The 24,363-nt window shown below is 44.0% G+C and overlaps 1 protein-coding gene across 1 annotated transcript in view; it reads left to right on the top strand.

Moving 5' to 3' along the window:
• Positions 1-370: 370 nt before the first annotated feature.
• Positions 371-24,363, top strand: part of LOC126095621 (synaptotagmin-11) — a 728,232-nt gene continuing 704,239 nt past the window's right edge. The window contains exons 1-3 of the mRNA XM_049910387.1: positions 371-437; positions 6,071-6,191; positions 6,298-6,404. Of these exons, the coding sequence (XP_049766344.1) occupies positions 371-437; positions 6,071-6,191; positions 6,298-6,404 (295 nt within the window). The remainder of the gene's footprint in view (positions 438-6,070; positions 6,192-6,297; positions 6,405-24,363) is intronic.

The raw sequence follows: 24,363 nt of genomic DNA on the forward strand, positions 1-24,363 counted from the left end.
TTTATTTAATTTTAATGCCCTAGAAGAAATCATATATGAAAACCAAAGGAAAGAAATATAGGGCCGCAATGACATCCTCGTCACTTCACTGGGAGTAATATCCTATCCCTCGACACAACGTAAACCTGGCACTCCCCACCGATTCGGGGGGTCATGAAACATGCTGCCTAGAACGTTCGCAAAGTGAGTTTTATATTTATAATGGCGTCGGATGATTTCGTGTTGTTCTAGTAGGTAATGCCAATAGTCCATGCCGGGTATCAAGGTGCGCGAAAGCACGTAGTGCGATGCGTGTCCTCAACTCAGCTTCCGGGGGCAGAACTCCTACTGTGTGACACCAAGACGTGACGGAAGCATATATTTCGGGTTCATGGGGGACCAGAGCTTGCGTAAACGATTTCAGTGTGAATTTCACTTCCTGCAACTGCTGAGGCCAGGTAAGTGCTGCCGAAATAGCGTGCCATCTGCCTCCGGCAGACAAGGCTACCGCCGACGTTAACAGGCGGCAGATCTTCTGGAATGGCAAACGTGTGACCATCAGGAACCGTGCCTTCGCGCCGTTGAAGTTGAGTGCCACTTGACGGCCTCCCCGGTCAGTGGCGAGCTGCAGTCGACAGCAAGGATGTCGGAGTTTACTCTCCCTCTGTACACAGCCGTAGAGGCAGCTGGACGCTTACAATCTTAGGCGTGTCCGTTGTATAAAGTATGTACAATGCACGACCACATGCTGCAGCACGAAAACGTGCCTTCTTGCTGTCACAGGTTGTCAGCCGTTTGCACTAGCCCGCCAGATCACATGATTTGTCGCCAATGTAATATTTGTGGGAATGGTGAAACGACAGTTGCAGCGCTGTACCTCAGGTGAATATGGAGTCGATGCCATCACACATGGAACAAGTTATCAGGACTCTTGGTTGACCCCGTGCCTACTAGGCAACAGGACACATGGTGAACGGAGGTGAACGAAATGATAATCATATATGCATAACATACTAATGTACATGTCCTGTGAATAAGAACGTACTATCTCTGGTCGTTCAATGTGCTCTGTTTTTTCTGAACTTGAGTGTTCAAAAATGGTTCAAATGGCTCTGAGAACTATGGGACTTAACTGCTGAGGTGATCAGTCCCTTAGAACTACTTAAACTTAAATAACCTACGGACATCACACACATCCATGCCCGAGGCAGGATTCGAACCTGCGACCGTAGCGCCTAGAACCGCTCGGCCACTCTGGCAGCCGAACTTCAGTGTACTTTCGCTGAGATCTCCCTCTTCCAACTCTCCAGTCCAGTCTGTTCCTGCATGCCGCTCGGGGTAGCCGTGTGGTCTGAGACGCCTTGTCACGGTCCGCGCGGCTGTCCCCCTCGGAGGTTCGAGTCCTTCCCCGGGCATGGGTGTGTGTGTTGTCCTTAGCGTTAAGTTAGTTTGAGTTAGATTAAATAGTGTGTAAGTTTGGGACCAATGACCTCAGCAGTTTGGTCCCATAACACCTTAGCACAAATTTCCAAATTTCTTGCGTGCTTGTTTCGCCTATGTTCGTTCGTTCATCGTCTCTGCGTGTCCAAATCATCCATTTCTCAAAATATTTCTTAGTATTCGACATTACACCTTTTTTCACTCCACAACGCTCCCTAAAATTAACTTAATAAACTTTACTTGCAATTTTAAGTCGTCGTTAAACTGTAGGTATGCTCAACAGAACTCGATATCATACTTAATAACGATATTATTTACTGATAAAACTAAATTGTATGGTATTGGTAAAATTAAATCGTGACAGCGGCTCACAAACACTAATGTGAAAATCATCTCCTTGGAAAGTGTTAGTAAGTGAGAGTTATATGTTGTTTTCAACTTCAAGCTCAGTTCCAGGTTCTCATTAATAACAAGATTTCTCAATTTACTGTTGATAAGGTTCATGCTTGAAAAGGCCTGCTCACATGAATACGTACATTTAAATAAGAAAAAAACAGGAACAGCTACTTTTATCTTCACCTTCTTCTTCTTTCGCCTGATTGCAGCTTTTTTCCACACTTCACGAGATACAGTTCCACACTCTTCAACGGAATACATGTTTCTTCCAGTGCTTCATTTCGCATAAACTTCAGCACGTTAAACATTCTCTCTCACCTCCGACTTCCGTACATTATCCACCTCCAGTTTCGGAGATACTGTGACGAACCACAAAATCGGTGTGAGCCGCAGTGAGAACACACAGATCGAGGAGCGAGAGAAACAGGCTGTTTCACTTGCAAGCCTGTGTAACGCTACTTTCGGAGCTCGATGTGTATACGGGTCCTGCTACGCCTTTTCTCAGGTGCTATGGACTTGTACACTACTGGCCATTACAATTGCTACACCAAGAAGAAATGCAGATGATAAACGGTTATTCATTGGACAAATAAATTGTACTAGAACTGACATGTGATTACATTTTCACGCAATTTGGATGCATAGATCCTGAGAAATCAGTACCCAGAACAACCACCTCTGGCCTTAATAACGGCCGTGATACACCTGTGCATTGGGTCAAACAGAGCTTGGATGACGTGTACAGATACAGCTGCCCATACAGCTTCAACACGATACCACAGTTCATCAAGAGTAGTGACTGGCGTATTGTGACGAGCCAGTTGCTCGGCCAACATTGACCAGACGTTTTCAGTTGGTGAGAGATCTGGAGAATGTGCTGGCCAGTGCAGCAGTCGAACATTTTCTGTATCCAGAAAGGCCCGTACAGGACCTGCAACATGCGGTCGTGCATTATCCTGCTGAAATGTAGGGTCTCGCAGGGATCGAATGAAGGGTAGAGCCACGGGTCGTAACACATCTGAAATGTAACGTCCACTGCTCAAAGTGCCATCAATGCGAACAAGAGGTGACCGAGACGTGTAACCAATGGCACCCCATACCATCACGCCGGGTGATACGCCAGTATCGCGATGACGAATACACGCTTCCAATGTGCGTTAACCGCGATGTCGCCAAACACGGATGCGACCATCATGATGCTGTAAGCAGAACCTGGTTTCATCCGAAAAAATGACGTTTTGCCATTCGTGCACCCAAGTTCGTCGTTGAGTACACCATCGCAGGCGCTCCTGTCTGTGATGCAGCGTCAAAGGTAACCGCAGCCATGGTCTCCGAGCTGATAGTCCATGCTGCTGCAAACGTCGTCGAACTGTCCGTGCAGATGGTTGTTGTCTTGCAAACGTCCCCATCTGTTGACTCAGGGATCGAGATGTGGCTGCACGATTCGTTACATCCATGCGGATAAGATGCCTGTCATCTCGACTGCTAGTGATACGAGGCCGCTGAGATCCAGCACGGCGTTCCGTATTACCCTCCTGAACCCACCGATTCCATATTCTGCTAACGGTCATTGGATCTCGACCAACGCGAGCAGCAATGTCGCGATACGATAAACCGCAATCGCGCTAGGCTAAAATCCGACCTTTTTCAAAGTCGGAAACGTGATGGTACGCATTTCTCCTCCTTACACGAGGCATCACAACAACGTTTCACCAGGCAACGCCGGTCAACTGCTGTTTGTGTATGAGAAATCGGTCGGAAACTTTCCTCATGTCAGCACGTTGTAGGTGTCACCACTGGCGCCAACCTTGTGTGAGTGCTCTGAAAAGCTAATCATTTGTATATCACAGCATCTTCTTCCTGTCGGTTACATTTCGCGTCTTAGCACATTTTGTAGCAATTTTAATGGCGAGTAGTGTATATGCAAGCCGCTTGGGTTTTCCTACAGAGCTATGGACATCTTAATGCGTCCCTAGCTGCCGACCTCTTACTGCTGCAGACGAGGTACTTCAGAACGTGTATGCCTCATTGCGTGCTATTATTTGCAAAAATCTTCATTTAGACGTATTGAATCGTTTACGAGGTATGACGGTTGTTATGACCACATGTTTTTCGAAGCACTGGATGTGAATATAAACCCAATAACTCGAGAACCAAATGTGATATTACTCTGCTCTCAGTTTTAAACAAAATTTCGATGTCTTATCTAAATTTCATTCATTGCAATATAAGAGCTAAAGTTAACCATACGCAAAGTTTATGCAATGTGTTTCTTCCTCTGAAAAATCTATAAAATTTCGTGCAGTGTTTTACTCCATTTGGTGCAGCGCAGTAACGACAACGAAAAGAAATTTATGTCTTTATCGAGTGAAGATATCAGACTATAAGATGTGCAAGAATCAAATTTTTTCAGTAAATAATTTTCGAAGTATCGGAGATAAGTATCTCATATCGGCCGGAACGCCGTCTGTCAGCACGGGCAGGAGCATTTGCCGAGCAGTACAGATACACATTAAAAATGAAACAAAAAGCGCCCTTGTCACGGAATGCAGACAGCACCTCAGCAGCAGTGAAAGCGTTAAAGCAGACTCGCTCGGGAAATTAGATTAGATTAGATTAGATTTACTTTCATTCCAATTGATCCATAGTGAGGAGGTCCTCCAGGATATAGAACATGTCAGAAAAACAATACATCACAAATATTTACAACTCAAACAAATAAGCTAATGTACCATTCCACAGGTTCCAAGTGGAATGATCGTCATTTTTTAACGAACGCTATATGAAAGAATCAATTTACAAATACTAATGCAGTGAATTTAAAATATTTTTTTTATTTATAAGGTAATAAACGTGTAATACAACTACTGTAATAGTTAATCCTTTAGGCTTCTCTTAAACTGAATTTCATTGGTTGTTAAGCTTTTTATGGCTGCTGGCAAGTTATTGAAAATGTGTGTTCCTGAATAATGCTCACCTTTTTGTACAAGGCTAAGTGAATTTAAATCCTTGTGAAGATTATTCTTTCTTGAAAAAGTGATATACAGGGTGTTACAAAAAGGTACGGCCAAACTTTCAGGAAACATTCCTCACAAACAAAGAAAGAAAATATGTTATGTGGACATGTGTCCGGAAACGCTTACTTTCCATGTTTGAGCTCATTTTATTACTTCTCTTCAAATCACATTAATCATGGAATGGAAACACACAGCAGCAGAACGTACCAGCGTGGCTTGAAACACTTTGTTACAGGAAATGTTCAAAATGTCCTCCGTTAGCGAGGATACATGCATCCACCCTCCGTCGCATGGAATCCCTGATGCGCTGATGCAGCCCTGGAGAATGGCGTATTGTATCAAAGCCGTCCACAATACGAGCACGAAGAGTCTCTACATTTGGTACCGGGGATGCGCAGACAAGAGATTTCAAATGCCCCCATAAATGAAAGTCAAGAGGGTTGAGGTCAGGAGAGCGTGGAAGCCATGGAATTGGTCCGCCTCTACCAATGCATCGGTCACCGAATCTGTTGTTGAGAAGCGTACGAACACTTCGACTGAAGTGTGCAGGAGCTCCATCGTGCACGAACCACATGTTGTGTCGTACTTGTAAAGGCACATGTACTAGCAGCACAAGTAGAGTATCCCGTATGAAATCATAACGTGCTCCATTGAGCGTAGGTGGAAGAACAAAATAAATTGAGCTCTAACATGGAAATTAAGCGTTTCCGGACACATGTCCACATAACATCTTTTATTTATTTGTGTTTGAGGAATTTTTCCTGAAAGTTTAGCCGTACATTTTTGTAACAGCTTCCGCGCTGGACCGTGGAATTGTAGTTCAAAAATGGCTCTGAGCACTATGGGACTCAACATCTTAGGTCATAAGTCCCCTAGAACTTAGAACTACTTAAACCTAACTAACCTAAGGACATCACACACACCCATTCCCGAGGCAGGATTCGAACCTGCGACCGTAGCAGTCCCGCGGTTCCGGACTGCAGCGCCAGAACCGGGAATTGTAGTCACACTGAACTTGCGCGCCCGTATTTTGTGGAACAGCCACCCTGAAGGGTACCTACGAGCCGCAGTATGCCGATCATTTGTCCCACACTAACTGCCGACGCTCCTTTACTGTCCTGCAGGCACCAAAAGCTCACGCCATGTCTGCGCGCCACCCGTGACCTACGGTCCATCAAACACGGATTAGGGTAGGATTTGATACATCGCAGCTGTTTCGATATCTGCGCGCTTGCAAGACTGGGACTTGAGTTGGCGAGCCGCCGGCCACACAGGTGTCGGCGGGCGAGGCCACTCGCGCGTCGCCGGACTGATGACGGCAATATCGACGGCGCCGGAGGGGGCGCAGGCGCGCGCCAGGTGAGCCCGGCCGTCCCAGACCGCCTGGTGCCGCGCCGCGCCGCGCCGCGCGTGCGCAGTGGCGGCGGCCGCTGGCGGCGTCTGGCCGCCCAGCCGCGTCCGCCAGTGGCGGGTATGCGCGCTGCCACCGCGGACGCAGCGGGCCGCTGACGCCTGCCTCCACGGCCAGCAGCATGGTGCTCGAGGTGCTCGCGTCCGTGTCGCACTTTGCAGGTAAAGCGCCCGCCGGAGAGCACGGGGGGCCCCTAGCTGTCACATCATCTGCTCAAATTGTCATGCCTTCTCGTGAAACACCACTTTTCTTGGATGTCACCAGGATATTCACCTTTCTCGGCACATGCAGAGCGTCACGTCATCTCCTGTTCAGAAAAGGCTTTCTTTAAAAATTAAAAATGTTTTGTGTACCAAGCATTTATTTTACCTCTGTGCAATGTTCAGGTGGCGAATAACGTAGCTATATTCTTGGAACTAGCGCAACGGATCGGCGCCTTTTCACAGCGCACAGAAAAGTGAAATGTAGGTTATTTTTCGTCTTTTGAGGTAAAGTAGAACCAAAAAGACGCTTTGAACCGCTATTCTTTGCATTTGCTCCTCGAAATTGATGACAACTTAAACTACTACTTCGTATAAAGATGTATAATACCAACAACGCAACTACGTAATCATCCACTTGATTGTCGGCCGGCCGTTGTGGCCGAGCGGTTCTAGGCGCTTCAGTTTCGAACCGCGCGACCGCTACGTTCGCAGGTTCGAATCCTGCCTCGGGCATGGATCTTTGTGATGTCCTTAGGTTAGTTCGGTTTAAGTAGTTCTAAGTTCAAGGGGACTGATGACCTCAGATGTTAAGTCCCATAGTGCTTAGAGCCATTTGAACCATTTTTGAACTTGATTGTCCGGGCCATTGAAACACGTACTGGTACAATAAACAACTGACTGACAGGAAATTGCTTTATTTGTACTTAACAATCAACCACAGTACTTTTGAGGTCTTTCTTTATAAAAAAAATGGTTGTTAAAAGCATTAATTTTCATCTCCGTTTACGTTAACTCAACATCCTTAAGTAACATATATCTTGGGCCATGCGGAGTGCTCAAGGAGACATTAAAACAGTTTCAGTAGAATATTGTTTTATGTCAACCTTCCCAGCAAATTACTGTCAAGTACAAATGTCACTGATATGTAGTGAGGAAGAGCCCAGCCGAAGTGCTGAAGTATTGTGTTCACTTGCTTGTCCACTGGTACCATGTGCAGTACCCGGTAAAGCGACCTGGAAACCTGGTCGGGATGGGAGCCCCGTCCTTTTTACGCTTGAAAAGCAGTGACGTGAAGTATTAGAGCGTACACCCCAGTGTCCTAAGTGAAACGATCTTGCACGTTATGTGTCAACACGTCAACGCCCAACAACTAAGTAATGACCTGCACTTCTGTCTAACAACACTTCTCCCGCACTATCACTGTTACAACAGCGTGTGTTGTATAATAGTCCATGTTCCGTGTACTTAAATGGCAGGAAGCTTTATTTCTTTCTTTTAACTACGTCATCTCTTGGGGAAATAATAACTCTTGAGTCTGCAACCTTTCGAAATCACATCACATAAACATTTGTTTTCCTTTTTTGCGATGTATCGTTGCTAGCGTTGACGTCCAGTTCTGTACGAAAAACTCCGTACTTTCTCAAACTTGTTTTTTCCTTGTCTTGTTCATAATATCGCAGTATTTTCTGTTTAATTACACATTTATCTACATATTCAATATAATACTATCTTTGGGCGCTTTGCTTCCTCTTTTGTTGGGTTCTTACTTGAATAAAATTCCGCTCAGCGCCGTGTCTCCCGATGCCGTAAACTGGCAAAGTTGACATACACAACTTTAACACTTAAGTTGTATGTTCCTTCAACGCTGTTACTCCTTTCTTCTTCTCATCGTCAGTAATTTTAAAAACTAAATCAAGTAAAAAGTACAAAGCAAAAGCACAAAGAAGGGCAGCTGCTCGTTTTGTATTATCGCGAAATAGGGGAGATAATGTTACAGTCATGATACGTGAATTGGAGTGGTAATCATTAAAACAAAGGCGTTTTTCGTTGGTACGGGATCTTCTCTAGAAATTTCAGTCATCAGTTTTCTCCTCCGATTGCGAAAACATTCTGTTGCGCACCCACCGACATAGTGACAAATGATCATCACGATAAAATAAGAGAAATCAGGGCACGCACAGAAAGATTTAAGTGCTCGTTTTTCCCGCATGCCGTTCGCGAGTGCAACGGTAGAGAAACAGCTTGAACGTGGTTCATTGAATCCTCTGCCAGACACTATATTGTGAATAGCAGAGTAATCATGCAGATGTAGATGTAGAAGTTGTTGCGGGTACCGCGTTCACTTATCGCGTTTGGACTGCAACTTTGAGCTAGAACCTATCTGTACTTAGTTAAATCACCTACATCTACTCCTAAATTTACGCTGCGTAAGGCACATTAAGGTGCGTTGCGTAGGCATAGTGCGTAGGAAGATTCTTTGTTTGTAAACCTCCGTATTAGCTCTAATTTTACGGATTTTTCAAGTGTGGTCAGTTGTGAGACGCAAGTACGAAGATGTCATATTGTACACGGCTCTTCTCGGGACGTACTACAATTTAAAGGGATTTCTACAGTAAACCTCTTCGTGAGGCACACGACTCTCTTGTAACATCTGAAACTCAAGTACGTTAAGCATCACCTTAACGCCTCCGTGCCGATTAAACGACCCCGTGGCTAATCGCATCGCACTTCGCTGAATTGCGCGCGCTTTCTCTCTCTCTCCTATCAATTCGACCAGGTAGCGATTCGAAACTAATGAGCAATACTCAAGAATCGGTCGAACAAAAGTCTTAAAAGCCACTTTCTTTGTGGATGAATTATATTGCATAAATTTCTTCATACGAACAGTAGCCTATCGTCTGCTTTCTCTACAGTTTGTTTTATGGAGTCATTCCACTTTTACGGTAGGTTCTGCCTTCAATGATTTGCCACTAAGAGTGTAATCACACAGTGGTAGATTTCCTCGACATTTGTGCGCAATACCTTACATTTATTTACGTTGTGTCAACTGTCAGTCAGTACAGCAATCATCATTTCCTTGCTGGTCCTGCTGCAGTTCACTATAATCCTCTTTATATACAAAAGTATCATGTGCGAACTTTCTCTCGCAGCTTCCGACGTTATTTTCTAAATCGCGTATGTACAATGTAGACAGTAACAGTCCTGTCTCACTTCCTTTGGGTATTCCCGAAAATAACCTTTATATGTGTCTCTCTTGTTCCGCTAAGAACGACGTGTTGAGTTCTCTCTTAAGGAAGTCCTGTATACAATCACAATCTAGTTACGGACCCGTTTATGGTTCGCCTTGTCAAGTAATTGGTGGCTCATTTCGGCAGTATGCTGTAGCCGCATTCGTAATTATTATTCTATCACGAGGCTTGCATAAAACCACATGCTACTGGAATACGTACCAAAGTACTCCGCAAGTTAACCGACGGTACAAATTAATGTAGTTCTCAACAGCAAATGTAGTGGTGTTTTACATATACTTTAACAGCTGTGACAGCACAATGAAGAACATGCATGATATTTAACATGTCTTGTAATTTATTTTTATGTGGGATATTATAATAACGCCACATGATATATGAAGGGCTTATTTCAATAGTGGTACAAGTCCATTTTTGTTCATTGTGAGATACAGAGTCCTAAAGTTAAATGACCGCTGAAAGATCTGCAGTTGAGACACCAGTAATATCCAAGCATAAGGCTTCTTGCTAGAGATGGACCTTTCTTTCTGTTTGCTTGGATCATTAATTGTAGAAGCATTTTAGGGAGAAAAGTGGAGGTAATGGACTTGTACCCGGAGCGGTTCTAGGCGCTTCATTCTGGAACCGCTCGACCGCTTCGGTCGCAGGTTCGAATCCTGCCTCGGGCATGGATGTGTGTGATGTCCTTAGGTTAGTTAGGTTTAAGTAGTTCTAAGTTGTAGGGGACTGATGACCACAGAAGTTAAGTGCCATAGTGCTCAGAGCCATTTGATTTTTTTGGACTTGTACCACTATTGAAGTAAGCCCTTCATATCAGCCTGGTGCAAGTGCTTCAATTGGAGATCATTTCAGCGACCACTTTTATGTAAGGTCTGACAGCAGCCCGGTCCTTTAGCCTGCGCTCTAACGCACTGCTTTCGGGGCGGGAAGGCGTGCCGTTCCCCGGCATGAATCCGCCCGGCGGATTAATGTCGAGGTCCGGTCTGCGGGCCAGTCTGTGGATGGCAAACACTTTCTCCACGTACGCGTACACCATCATTACTCTACCGCGCAAACTTTGGGGTTACACACGTGTGGTGTGATATGTTCCCGGGAGGGGGTTCCATTGGAGGTCAAACCGCCCAATAACCCTGGGTTCGGTGTGGGGGCAGGCCGGAGTGGCCGAGCGGTTCTAGGCGCTCCAGTCTGGAACCACGCGACCGCTACGGTCGCAGGTTCGAATCCTGCCTCGGGCATGGATGTGTGTGATGTCCTTAGGTTAGTTAGGTTTAAGTAGTTCTAAGTTCTATGGGACTGGTGACCATAGATGTTAAGTCCCATAGTGATCAGAGCCATTTGAACCATTTTGAATCGGTGTGGGGCAGCGGTGGGGTGAGTGGACTGCTGTAGCCTGTTGTGGGGTTGTGTACCACTGAGGGCTACGGCGGGGACGAAGCCTCTCCGTCGTTTCTAGGTCCCCAGTTGAATACAATACAATACAAGGTGTGACAGCACGATCCCGACAAACGTGAAAAATTGTGAAGGATATGCTGAGGAATAAATTGAGGGTGCAGTGCTGTGTGTCGAAGTTCCAGCCGCCACCGCCAGTCATCTACTTTAGCAAATGCGAGTTAATACGGTGTTGCTGTGACGGCAGCGGACGCATTCGACACCATTTGGCCTCCTGAATGCCGCTGCGCCCACTGCGAGAAGTTAGAGTGCCGGCTCACGTTTCCTGCTGGACGGTTGGCCGAGTTGCAGGCGTTGGCTGCTATACGCCACTGACGTTCTATAGCGCCGCTCCTTGACATTTCTCGGCAGGCACCCCCGTCCTCAGTTTGTTCCACGATACGCCCTCTACAACCACTTTGGATGAATAGCTTTGTGACACAATGGTCGTCTCGCTATACTAAATTTTTCTCAAACTGCAGATTGAATAACTATTCTTATAAACGGCAGCTAACGCTGAACAAATTTTACTACGCATTTTTTCGTCGCACTTAAGTAAAATCCAGTCCAGTCGCATATGATTGAAGGGTGATTTATATACGTGTATATATTTCTTTTCTTCCAAACTTCTTTCAGCGAAATAAAAATAAATTAACAATAACTATTGCTAAAAATCAGAACGGCATCTGCGCGCCATAGTATAGTCCTTAACTCTTTCGCTTCTGAGAGCGCCATACAAGTGCGCACGGCCGTGTGCTGTCGGGAAGCTCCACCGCCAGCTGTGATGGGCACGTTACGGTTCTGAGGACTATAGCTCCTGGTGCGCTAAGTCTTTGTCATCTCAGGCCCTTCTGTATTTATTCTCACCAATAACAGGTACTTTGAATGTTGTTTATTTGTGAAGTTCCTAAAACCTAGGTGAAATTACAAAGAAGCACATTTCAGGAAGTTGTGTGTGTGTGTGTGTGTGTGTGTGTGTGTGTGTGTGTGTGTGCATGATCAAGGCACAACGTAAGTCCCACAACACGTTGTTTACAGCAGTAATGCGATTCCTTTCATTTATGCTGCATATGATCAATCTCCTTACGGGGTTCAAATGGCTCTGAGCACTGTGGGACTCAACTTCTGAGCTCATCAGTCCCCTAGAACTTCGAACTACGTAAACCTAACTAACCTAAGGACATCACACACCTCCATGCCCGAGGCAGGATTCGAACCTGCGACCGTAGCGGTCTCGCGGTTCCAGACCGTAGCGCCTAGAACCGCGCGGCCACTCCATCCGGCAATCTCCTTACGGGTCCGTGTTGTTTTGCTGACGATTCGACAGCGCTTGGAAAATGCCTTTCTCAAAGCCGAAATGTATTTTCCTCCTCTGATAGACGACCTCCTGATGCTTTTCTTTTTTTCTCGGTAGTATGTCTCTAAACTCCGTTACGAATGAGGCTGAGATGAAATACGATGACCAAAGTATTCTTTCTAACATGAACCTTGTAAACGACGTGGCAACTTACCACGCACATGTCTAACGCCTGAAATAAGTTTTTTGTGACATCTGAGTATTTCGCGAACACATCCTGTTGAGCTAAGTAGCATGTCGTATTTTTCCCAGCTTGCGTAGACTCCTTGTAATCCAACACACATTTTGATTCAAATTTGTCGATATTAATTTGGGATCCATTTTTCAGAGCTAATTTCACTGCAGCTGTGTGGTATGCCGTCAACGTAGCCTACATACGTCTCTGTCATGCCACTTCAAAGCCTTCATATTGTCTGTTGACCTTAATTCCATCTCTCCTATTTGCAGTTTAGTTTTCAGTTTTTGTTTATCTTTCCTGTTCATATAAGCAATACCTACCGCATTTGCTCTTCTTTCATGATATATACGGAACAGTGTACCAGTTGTCCACATGTGCCCTGTTTGTTACAGCGTGCATTTCCTACGAAAACCTCGAAATCTGTATATCTGATGCTATCATTACTGGCACGCTCAGCTCCTGTCGCATTTACACATCGCTAGCACTGCGGCACGAAAACTGCGCACTGTGTCTAGCAACTAAAGGATTAATATTTGTGGCAAGCACGGCAGGCTAATAGTTACGAGTTTACGATACACAACAAACGAAATTCTGTCGGCAGCAATCCTCACCCACTCTACGTCCTTCCTTTTTCCTGACCGTATCCCGTGACGTCCCTGGGTCGGCGTATTAATTTAATCTGTATTTGGCAATGTTAGTAGTAGAGGGTGGCAGATGCCCTACCTGTCTCCAACTCTTCCCTCCTCCCCCCGCCATTTCCGAGACCCTTCGGGATGAAATTGTGTTTGTCTTCGTCTAACATTATCCCACGTGGAAATTGTGAGAATGTTTTCGAAATGCATGCGAAGAATCACCTAACTGATGCGGGACCTGGGAACCAGACCGATAATCAGCTAGTCGGATGTGGGAAACCACCTAAAAATCCACATCTAGTCTGGCCAACTGCAAGGTTTCTAATTTACTTTTTATATTCATGGGAAGTGTTGTGAGATCTATATTTTCATTCGACGTGTCATAATTTATATTTGTGCACTGAATATTTTTTAAACAGAAGTTATCAATAGTCGATGTGTTATGCCACATAGGTTCGACTACAACTACTGTGATCTTTGGTTGCCAGTAGCAATCCGTGAGAAATAAGTGGAGAAGTGAGGGAGTGCAGTCTTGGTCACATTTCTGAGCTATCCGCAAATTGCTAACAGAGCACAGAGATAAGGAAGCAGAGGTCGTTGAATTTGGAATAGAATATTTTGTAAAGACTGATCTGAGAAGTGCATTCCTTGCCCGAGCGTAATTTATGAAGTGTTTGAAAACAGATAAGTTTTAGTGGTATTTTCCTTTATTGACTATGACTAGTTAGTTCCATTGTTCAGACGTAATTAAACAAATTTATCTGCTCACGTAGCTTGCACTCGGAATTTTAGATGCATCATTCCTTTAGAAATTCAGTAACTAATCTCACGGGTAGTAATGTATTTTTGAACAAGTGATTTTTGTAAACTTGATTGCAGTTGTTAAAGAATCAGAGTATCAATATAGTTTTGAATGCTACTCTCTTTCAGTCATTTAATAAGTCAAATTTCAATCACCATCTCCTAACGAAAATGTGCTTTTTTAAATATGTCTTACCACACTGCACTGAGCGAAATACAGTTACACAAAAGTAAAACTAAAGAACAATGTGCTAGTGTAACGTATGTATAAAAAAATTTATTGATTTCAATGTTGGAAACTAAAACAGAATTGAAACTCGTTTCCTGTTGTTAAAACTTTTTAGTATGTCTGTATGGTAATCCTTAACAGTGCAAGTGGTGTAATTACGAATGCACTATGTGACAAAATGAGTTGTCAAAGCCATATGAAACTGTATAATCGTATTTGAATTAACTTTTACCAAAATCATTAGAAAACCTTGAACCGTATATTGAATAAGCTGTCCTGTGAAATTCTATATTGCACAATGCATTGTACAGTGGTACAGTGAGTGGCGTCATAGTGACTGACTTGTCGTTCCAACGCACTAAAATAACAATGAAAATGGTACACAAAATTGAAAATGAAATTTTGAAAGAATTAATGCCCGAAAAACTTTTCAAAAAAATGTACTGTTAATTTACAGATGCAACTAAATAAAATTCCAAACATTAAATGATGCACACTCAAATGTGAGACTGGACTGTAAGAATAAGATTGTCTGCATAAGAAATTATATCTGACCTACCCTTATAGTAATTATGAAATGCAGATCTTAACTGGAAATGATGATACTGTGTTCTGACTCATGTTAAACTGACTCAAACATATATTTGTGGCTTACCTGTGGCAACGAAAACTCGGTATTTATCGAAAGTGATAAACGTTGAAATACAGTGCAGCATCAAACAAGCTAAACAAAAGGAAGCCTTGCCCACTGCAATGTAAGACATGCAACCATTCTAAGCACATCAAGCCTTAGTTTTACTTTTGTGCAACTGTGTTCCGCCCAGTGCAATGAGTCGATGCACATTTACAAAACCAAATTTGCTTGAGGCGAAGGTGGTTGAAATTAGACTTATTAAATGACTGAAAGAGACCAACATTCAAAAATTATGTTGAAACTCTGATTCGTTAACAATTGCCATTAACTTTACAAAAATCACTTCTAGAAAAAAAAGGACATTCAAATGAAACCCGGTCGCTAGTATAAAGTAACGGTAACGATTTTATTAACTCAAAAATGTAGTTATACACAGTATGCATACTCAAAAATAGTCGCCAAAACTGTTGGCACATTTATCCCATAGCGACACTAGCCGGTCGATTCCATCCTTGAAGAAGCTAGTAGGCTGCTGTTGGATCCAGGCCTGGACCGAGTCACACACTTCGTCGTCCGTTGCGAATCGATGTCCGCGAATAGCTTGTTGTGGGTTGGCAGGAGAGCCAACACCGGGTACTAGAGGAAGCCGAAAGGCACGCGTTTTAGCTCACGCAGGCTGGCGTGAGGTCTGGAACAGGACAAGGAAATTAGACTTTAGAAAAAACGGAAGTAGCTGGTGGAATACTTAACTTTAATCCATAAATGGTGAACATCGCTCTTGACGGTACATTATTCATAATCTCAATAGTAACTGGTAATGGCACCTTGCTAGGTCGTAGCAAATGACGTAGCTGAAGGCTATGCTAACTATCGTCTCGGCAACTGAGAGCGTATTTTGTCAGTGAACCATCGCTAGCAAAGTCGGTTGTACGAGGGCAGTTCAATAAGTAATGCAACACATTTTTTTTCTCGGCCAATTTTGGTTGAAAAAATCGGAAATTTCTTGTGGAATATTTTCAAACATTCCCGCTTCGTCTCGTATAGTTTCATTGACTTCCGACAGGTGGCAGCGCTGTACGGAGCTGTTAAAATGGCGTCTGTAACGGATGTGCGTTGCAAACAACGGGCAGTGATCGAGTTTCTTTTGGCGGAAAACCGGAGCATCTCAGATATTCATAGGCGCTTGCAGAATGTCTACGGTGATCTGGCAGTGGACAAAAGCACAGTGAGTCGTTGGGCAAAGCGTGTGTCATCATCGCCGCAAGGTCAAGCGAGACTGTCTGATCTCCCGCGTGCGGGCCGGCCGTGCACAGCTGTGACTCCTGCAATGGCGAAGCGTGCGAACACACTCGTTCGAGATGATCGACGGATCACCATCAAACAACTCAGTGCTCAACTTGACATCTCTGTTGGTAGTGCTGTCACAATTGTTCACCAGTTGGCATATTCAAACGTTTGTTCCCGCTGGGTCCCTCGTTGTCTAACCGAACACCATAAAGAGCAAAGGAGAACCATCTGTGCGGAATTGCTTGCTCGTCATGTGGCTGAGGGTGACAATTTCTTGTCAAAGATTGTTACAGGCGATGAAACATGGGTTCATCACTTCGAACCTGAAACAAAACTGCAATCGATGGAGTGGCGCCACACCCACTCCCCTACCAAGAAAACGTTTAAAGCCATACCCTCAGCCGGTAGTCACGGTTACAGTCTTCTGGGACGCTGAAGGGGTTATTCTGTTCGATGTCCTTCCCCATGGTCAAACGATCAACTCTGAAGTGTATTGTGCTACTCTTCAGAAATTGAAGAAACGACTTCAGCGTGTTCGTAGGCACAAAAATCTGAACGAACTTCTCCTTCTTCATGACAACGCAAGACCTCACACAAGTCTTCGCACCCGAGAGGAGCTCACAAAACTTCAGTGGACTGTTCTTCCTCATGCACCCTACAGCCCCGATCTCGCACCGTCGGATTTCCATATGTTTGGCCCAATGGAGGACGCAATCCGTGGGAGGCACTACGCGGATGATGAAGAAGTTATTGATGCAGTACGACGTTGGCTCCGACATCGACCAGTGGAATGGTACCGTGCAGGCATACAGGCCCTCATTTCAAGGTGGCGTAAGGCCGTAGCAACATAATGGAGATTACGTTGAAAAATAGTGTTGTGTAGCTAAAAGATTGGGGAATGACCTGGTGTATTTCAATGCTGAATAAAACAACCCCTGTTTCAGAAAAAAAATGTGTTGCATTACTTATTGAACTGCCCTCGTACAACTGGGGCGAGTGCTAGGAAGCCTTCTAGACCTGCCGTGAGGCGGCGCTCGGTCTGCAATCACTGATAGTGGCGACACGCGGGTCCGACGTATGCTAACGGACCGCGGCCGATTTAAAGGCTACCACCTAGCATGTGTGGTGTCTGGCGGTGACACCACATAGCTAATACCCAGTAACCGATGGATCTCATCCACGGTGATTTTGCGGTTGTCCAAGACTAAAGCATTCACTTCCGCAACCATTTCCCGTGTGATGAAACGATGAGGCTGTCCAGGACGAGCATCGTCTCCCAGTGACTGGCGCTACTCAAGTATTCGTTTGCGCCATTCCACAGCACTTGAACGACGCAGACAGTACTCACCGTACACAGCCTTCATCCGTCGATACACTTCACGGCCTCCAACTTCCTCCACCGCCAAAAATCGAATCACTCCTCGTTGTTCCTGCTTACTCGCCTGCATGTTCGGTAGGGGACGATAACTTGTGTGACCACCTTCTCTTCGGCGTGAAACCACACTGGCGCTATGCAACATCAGACAGTCTGTCTACCAATAGATGGCGCCACCATACCCGCAGTTATCTGGTGCCATCTTACATGCAAGGCAAACGTAGACGCACTGATCAGTTTTCATTTGAATGATCCTCATACATCACTCTCCCATGAGATTAGTTAATGAACTGGTAAAGAAGTAGTGCAGCTAATACTCTGATGCAAGCTACGTGAGCAGATGATTTCGTTTAATCATCTGAACAATCGGACTATGTAGCCGAAATCAGTAATGAAAAATCCCAATAAAGGTTTCCTTTTTTCAAATACATCAAAATTACTCGCAGGCAAGCAATGCAACACCACCATTACCTGAAAATCTTCACGCTTCTGAAATCGATCTTTACCAAATCATAATTTGAAGGTTCATCGTCCTCTGGCTCTTTATTTCTGCGCTCTATTAACAATTTTCAGAGTACTCAGCAGTGTGACCAACACCCGACTCAGAAACTTACTTCTCACAGAATGATACTGGTAACGACAATGTTTCCAGAATGAGATTTTCACTCTGCAGCGGAGTGTGCGCTGATATGAAACTTCCTGGCAGATTAAAACAGTGTGCCGGACCGAGACTCGAACTCGGGACCTTTGCCTTTCGCGGGCAAGTGCTCTACCAAGTGAGCTACCCAAGCACGACTCACGCCCCGTCCTCACAGCTTTAATTCTGCCAGTACCTCGCCTCCTACCTTCCAAACTTTACAGAAGCTCTCCTGCGAACCCTGCAGAACTAGCACTCCTGAAAGAAAGGATATTGCGGAGACATGGCTTAGCCACAGCCTGGGGAATGTTTCCAGAATGAGATTTTCACTCTGCAGCGGAGTCTGCGCTGATATGAAACTTCCTGGCAGATTAAAACAGTGTGCCGGACCGAGACTCGAACTCGGAACCTGTGAGGACGGGGCGTGAGTCGTGCTTGGGTAGCTCAGTTGGTAGAGCACTTGCCCGCGAAAGGCAAAGGTCCCGAGTTGGAGTCTCGGTCGGGCACACAGTTTTAATCTTCCAGGAAGTTTCAACAACGATGTTGCTAACAAGCAAAGATCATTCTGGAATCAAACATCATATCGTTTGTACTCAGAACATCTGTGGCATAACATATGGCCTGTTGAAAACTTCTGATTGAAAAATATCCAGTGTACAAAAATCGAATGAAAGTAAAGGGTTATTACAAATGATTGAAGCGATTTCACAGCTCTACAATAACTTTATTATTTGAGATATTTTCACAATGCTTTGCACACACATACAAAAACTCAAAAAGTTTTTTTTAGGCATTCTCAAATGTTCTATATGTGCCCCTTTAGTGATTCGGCAGACATCAAGCCGATAATCAAGTTCCTCCCACACTCGGCGCAGCATGTCCCCATCAATGAGTTCGAAAGCATCGTTGATGCGAGCTCGCAGTTCTGGCACGTTTCTTGGTAGAGGAGCTTTAAACACTGAATCTTTCACATAACCCCACAGAAAGAAATCGCATGGGGTTAAGTCGGGAGAGCGTGGAGGCCATGACATGAATTGCTGATCATGATCTCCACCACGACCGATCCATCGCTTTTCCAATCTCCTGTTTAAGAAATGCCGAACATCATGATGGAAGTGCGGTGGAGCACCATCCTGTTGAAAGATGAAGTCGGCGCTGTCGGTCTCCAGTTGTGGCATGAGCCAATTTTCCAGCATGTCCAGATACACGTGTCCTGTAACGTTTTTTTCGCAGAAGAAAAAGGGGCCGTAAACTTTAAACCGTGAGATTGCACAAAACACGTTAACTTTTGGTGAATTGCGAATTTGCTGCACGAATGCGTGAGGATTCTCTGCCGCCCAGATTCGCACATTGTGTCTGTTCACTTCACCATTAAGAAAAAATGTTGCTTCATCACTGAAAACAAGTTTCGCACTGAACGCATCCTCTTCCATGAGCTGTTGCAACCGCGCCGAAAATTCAAAGCGTTTGACTTTGTCATCGGGTGTCAGGGCTTGTAGCAATTGTAAACGGTAAGGCTTTTGCTTTAGCCTTTTCCGTAGGATTTTCCAAACCGTCGGCTGTGGTACGTTTAGCTCCCTGCATGCTTTATTCGTCGACTTCCGCGGGCTACGCGTGAAACTTGCCCGCACGCGTTCAACCGTTTCTTCGCTCACTGCAGGCCGACTCGTTGATTTCCCCTTACAGAGGCATCCAGAAGCTTTAAACTGCGCATACCATAGCCGAATGGAATTAGCAGTTGGTGGATCTTTGTTGAACTTCGTCCTGAATTGTCGTTGCACTGTTATGACTGACTGATGTGAGTGCCTTTCAAGCACGACATACGCTTTCTCGGCTCCTGTCGCCATTTTGTCTCACTGCGCTCTCGAGCGCTCTGGCGGAGGAAACCTGAAGTGCGGCTTCAGCCGAACAAAACTTTATGAGTTTTTCTACGTATCTGTAGTGTGTCGTGACCATATGTCAATGAATGGAGCTACAGTGAATTTATGAAATCGCTTCAGTCATTTGTAATAGCCCTGTATAAAGCTCACATCATTTTTCGTGGATACGAAAAATAAACTAGAAACTTTACAATGCGGGTCGTGGATAACAGTCCGTTATTCACCTAGTCGTACGTAGGAAACCGCCTAAAAACGCTTTTAGTGCACCGGCACTGGCTCTCGTCGTTAATCCAGCGGGTGGATTAGATCCGGCGCCTGTGCCTCCCAGAATCTCATGAACAGCATGGTAACACGCGCGGATGCCGGGGCAGGTCTCGCTAAATTAAAAAAGAAACAACGCACCAGAATAAATCCTCACGAAAGCATAATTATACGTGTTAAAATAATACTGCTTTTTAAAGAAAATATGCATCAACTTTTCGATAACTAAATTACAAAGCAAGCTAAATTTGAAATTTGTATGCGTGTGTGAATTCCTAAGGGACCAAACTGCTGAGGTCATCGGTGCTAGACTTACACACTACTTAAACTAACTTATGCTAAGAACAACACACACAACAACGCCCGAGGGAGGCCTCGAACCTCCGGCGGGAGGGGCCGCGCTTTGAAATTTCCTGTGACTGTGCCAGGGCTGTGAGTATAAACTTAGGTGTCAACAACTTTGTGACGCAACAACATCCGAACGCCACCGACAAAATTTAGGAGGTTTCGCTGTACTGTACTGAAAATACCTGCACAACAAAGCAAATGTCGACAGTATGTGCAGTTTGTCTCGCTTGGAAACAAAGTGACGGCCATTCACTTGTGGTAGTTGCTGTAAACCACAGTAACACCCATTACACCCTCGCGCTTTGATGCACTATTCCTCGGTTCTGTCTTATTTTTATTTTTCCGGCAGTTTTAGTTGTATATTAATAGTCTTCCACGGCAGTACGGATAGATTTGGTGAAGTAGATTTAGTGATGAAGAGTGGCCGATTACGTGCCGTGTGTAATAGGTTCACTTAATGTTATGGAAGAGCGGTACCACGTCGGTATGGTAAGCTGTTCCCGCAATGACGGCAACCACGTCAAAGGTTTTTGCATCTGAGGATTGTTGCGTTATTGTGTGTTTTGTGTCGTGCATTTGGTGATTCCATATTACCTGCTTTTTCGTGTTGTCAATTTTTTCTTTTTTTTCCCACAGAAACAGAGGTAATATCTGTCACAATCGAATAAATCATAATCACTGTATTACTCTGTAACGAACAACTGATGGCCTCCCGCCCTTTATACCAAGATAATCATAAAATATCCCTGAAACATTTTAGAAATATTGTCAATGAAGTTCGAGTTTACCGTGTAAACACAATGTCAACCACGTATCTCTGATAAACTGAATATTGATAATGTGTCAAAGTATTAAAAAGAATTTACCGATAAATGGTAAAATACAAAATGGCGACTAATTTGGTTCTGTTGTAACACCTACGTGCTGGGTATTTACCGAGGTGTTGAGCCAACTATGTTACTTTCATTTTAATAAAGAATAGTATACTTTCTCAACCCTACGTTACTAAACACTCGCAAATGGTAACACACAATGGGGCAGATACTTCGCTCCTATTGTAAAACTTACGTGTTTGGTAAATACCGAAGTACGGAAGCAGCTGTGTTTGTTTCTTTTTAATATGGAACGATACACTGTCCTCAGGCCTAGTTTACTAAATCCTTGTAAAATTTGCTATTGCAATAGGATATAAAACGAGACATTTTGTACTACATTTGATATGTAACGTACCGTTGGAGATCTAATAATTGTAATTAACTAACATATAACAAATAAACTATGACTTCCTTTAAGTAAAATCTGGATTAGTAAGGTATACGATGGTTTAGCAGCTATGTAATATTTTCCCCCCTTTAGTGTTCTAGGGTTTATGACATTCGAAATATCTTACCAGCAAATGTTTAATGACACAGTGTTTGCTAAATTTTACAGTGAAATGTTCGTAACAGCAGGTAGGTAATTTTTGTAAATATAAGCGTCATAGTAGGAGTCACAAAGCTCTGTCACCGTCAACAAAGGCGTAAACACCGTTGAACATAGCTAGAGCAACTGCCGAAGACTACACACGGCAGTCATTACCGTTGTGTGCTGGTTCTAGAGCATTTGCATTTGTGACAGCGTGTGAAATATCTCATACCCTAATGAAGAAGAAATCGATGTCGTTAGAATTTCAAACAAGCCGTCAGACTCCACGCTGAAAGACATCCTCCTTGACAGCACTTAACAAACTATTAAAACCGTCGTGCTATTTTTGGGGAAAATTTCACTACAGAATTTAAAAAGGTTTCTATCACTCATCTCAGCTTTCCATGAGGGTTCGAATGTCTGCTAATCCTGGAATACTAATGGGTGGGAAAATGTTACATTGCTACCAAACCATCGCAAAGGTTACTACTCCACGTTTTATTCGAAGGAAGTCATAATTTATAGACTATGCATTACGTCATTACAGTTCTAGGATTTCCACTGGTATGTTACCTAATTTTAAGTACAAAATGGCTTTTATAACCTGCAGCGATCGTAAATTTTACTAAGGTTTAGTAATCTGGGGTTAAGTAAAGTATATTGTTCCATTTAAATAAAGTACTCGCTCAGTATTTCGGTAGATACAAAAGGTGAATCGTGCCAGTAAATAAATTATGTACTCGTTTGCGTTCTATTATTTGCCGGAATTTTCATTTTCATGTCTTGGACTACACTGTCGGAAAAAAAGTTTAGTACACTTGGAAAGACGATGTCGATTTTAATCCGATGACGGCATATGCAACGTTTGGGGCAATAGATGTACTGATAATAGTTTCATCGTCGTCCCCCAACAGTTAGCGTAGTGGTCTAGTTAGCTATCGATTTGTAAATGTAATCATTTCATGTATTCCATATGCACTGTTGGAACAATAAATCTTGGGTGAAATGGAAACATCTAAGAGGCTGCACTAATTTTTTTTCGGCAGTGTATTTACGAAATGTTAATGGTGTCCAAGTTACATGATGTTAGCATACATAGACATGTTGTTACAGGAGAAATCTATTCATACTATAAAAATGTATGTATGTGTGTGTGTGTGTGTGTGTGTATGGACGTTCCATGTCTCTTTCTAAACCATTAGACCGATTTCAACCAAACTTATGTACCCCCTGCCAGGCGACAGTCACTGTGGGGTAAAACCACGTGCCTATCAAAGGGGGTAGAAATAGATAAAAAGAAGCGTAGCCCGCAACGCATGAATTCACATACTTTATTCATCCAATATTTGAGAATGTTTGCACATAACAACTTGCAATAAACTTAACACATCATTTCAAATCTTTACGAAATTTCTTCTAGCTGACAACCTCTGCAAAATGATGAAAGAAAAATATTTATCGCTCGCTACTTTTCTGTTGTTTATGCTGTAAAATGTCGCCTGAGGCATGACGTTATAATTTATTGCTTCTTTACTACCAAATGTATGGCTGTCATATTTTACAGACTGTATAGTAATATACCACTGAATGTAAGTGCATAATCGTATCATTGTGCAGTACACAATTCAGGAAATATGACGTCATAAACAGTGAGACTATCGAGAAACTGCCGCATCAAACATGACGTTTAAATTTATTGCTTCGTTGGTACACATTCCATTGGCAACACACTTTTCAGATAGCGTCCTCATATGCTGCTGATGTACTTACAAAATTATATCATTGTAAGACACGTAATTCAAGAGGTGCGATGTCAAAGATTAAGCCCAAGACCAGACGCTGAGTGGTAGGGGCGTTCACGCACACCTATAAGTAAATACCTGAGAAGCGCCGGGTTTCTCCGTTGGTAATAAATGTTTTCGAAGATGGTAATAAATGGTGTGTCAAAAGGAAGTCCATATCTGAAGAGCTCTCTGTGCATGCGCAACAAATAGAAGGAGAAGGGGGAGAGGGTGAGGGGGGAGGGGGTACATTCATCGCTTGCTTGGCCTTCCGAATTTCAGTCGATATGGAGCGCTTCTCGGCAGCAGACCACGAGCTCTGCGTGGAGAATTTTTTCAAAAGCACTGATCCGGCGACTGATCGTGGATTGCATAAAGCAAGTTATCCTCCAAGTGTTCCCGTTATCCGGAAATTGATCAAAACGTTTGAGGAGACCCGTTCAGCACTAGCCAAACCGAAATCCATGTGATCAAGGTCATCAAGACTGGGCGAATCCGTGTAGAGTGTAAATCGATCTGTTCGTGACGATCCCAACCACTCCATTCTTAACGTGCAAGTTCTTTAAATAGTTCATCACTGCACCGTATTCTGCAAAACTGCACCCTTAAAAAGCCAAGCTGGTGAAAGAGTTAAAGTCTCAGGATGCCAGATATAT

The sequence above is a fragment of the Schistocerca cancellata genome, chromosome 8 (assembly GCF_023864275.1).
Source record: "Schistocerca cancellata isolate TAMUIC-IGC-003103 chromosome 8, iqSchCanc2.1, whole genome shotgun sequence".
Classification (NCBI taxonomy): Eukaryota; Metazoa; Arthropoda; class Insecta; order Orthoptera; family Acrididae; genus Schistocerca; species Schistocerca cancellata.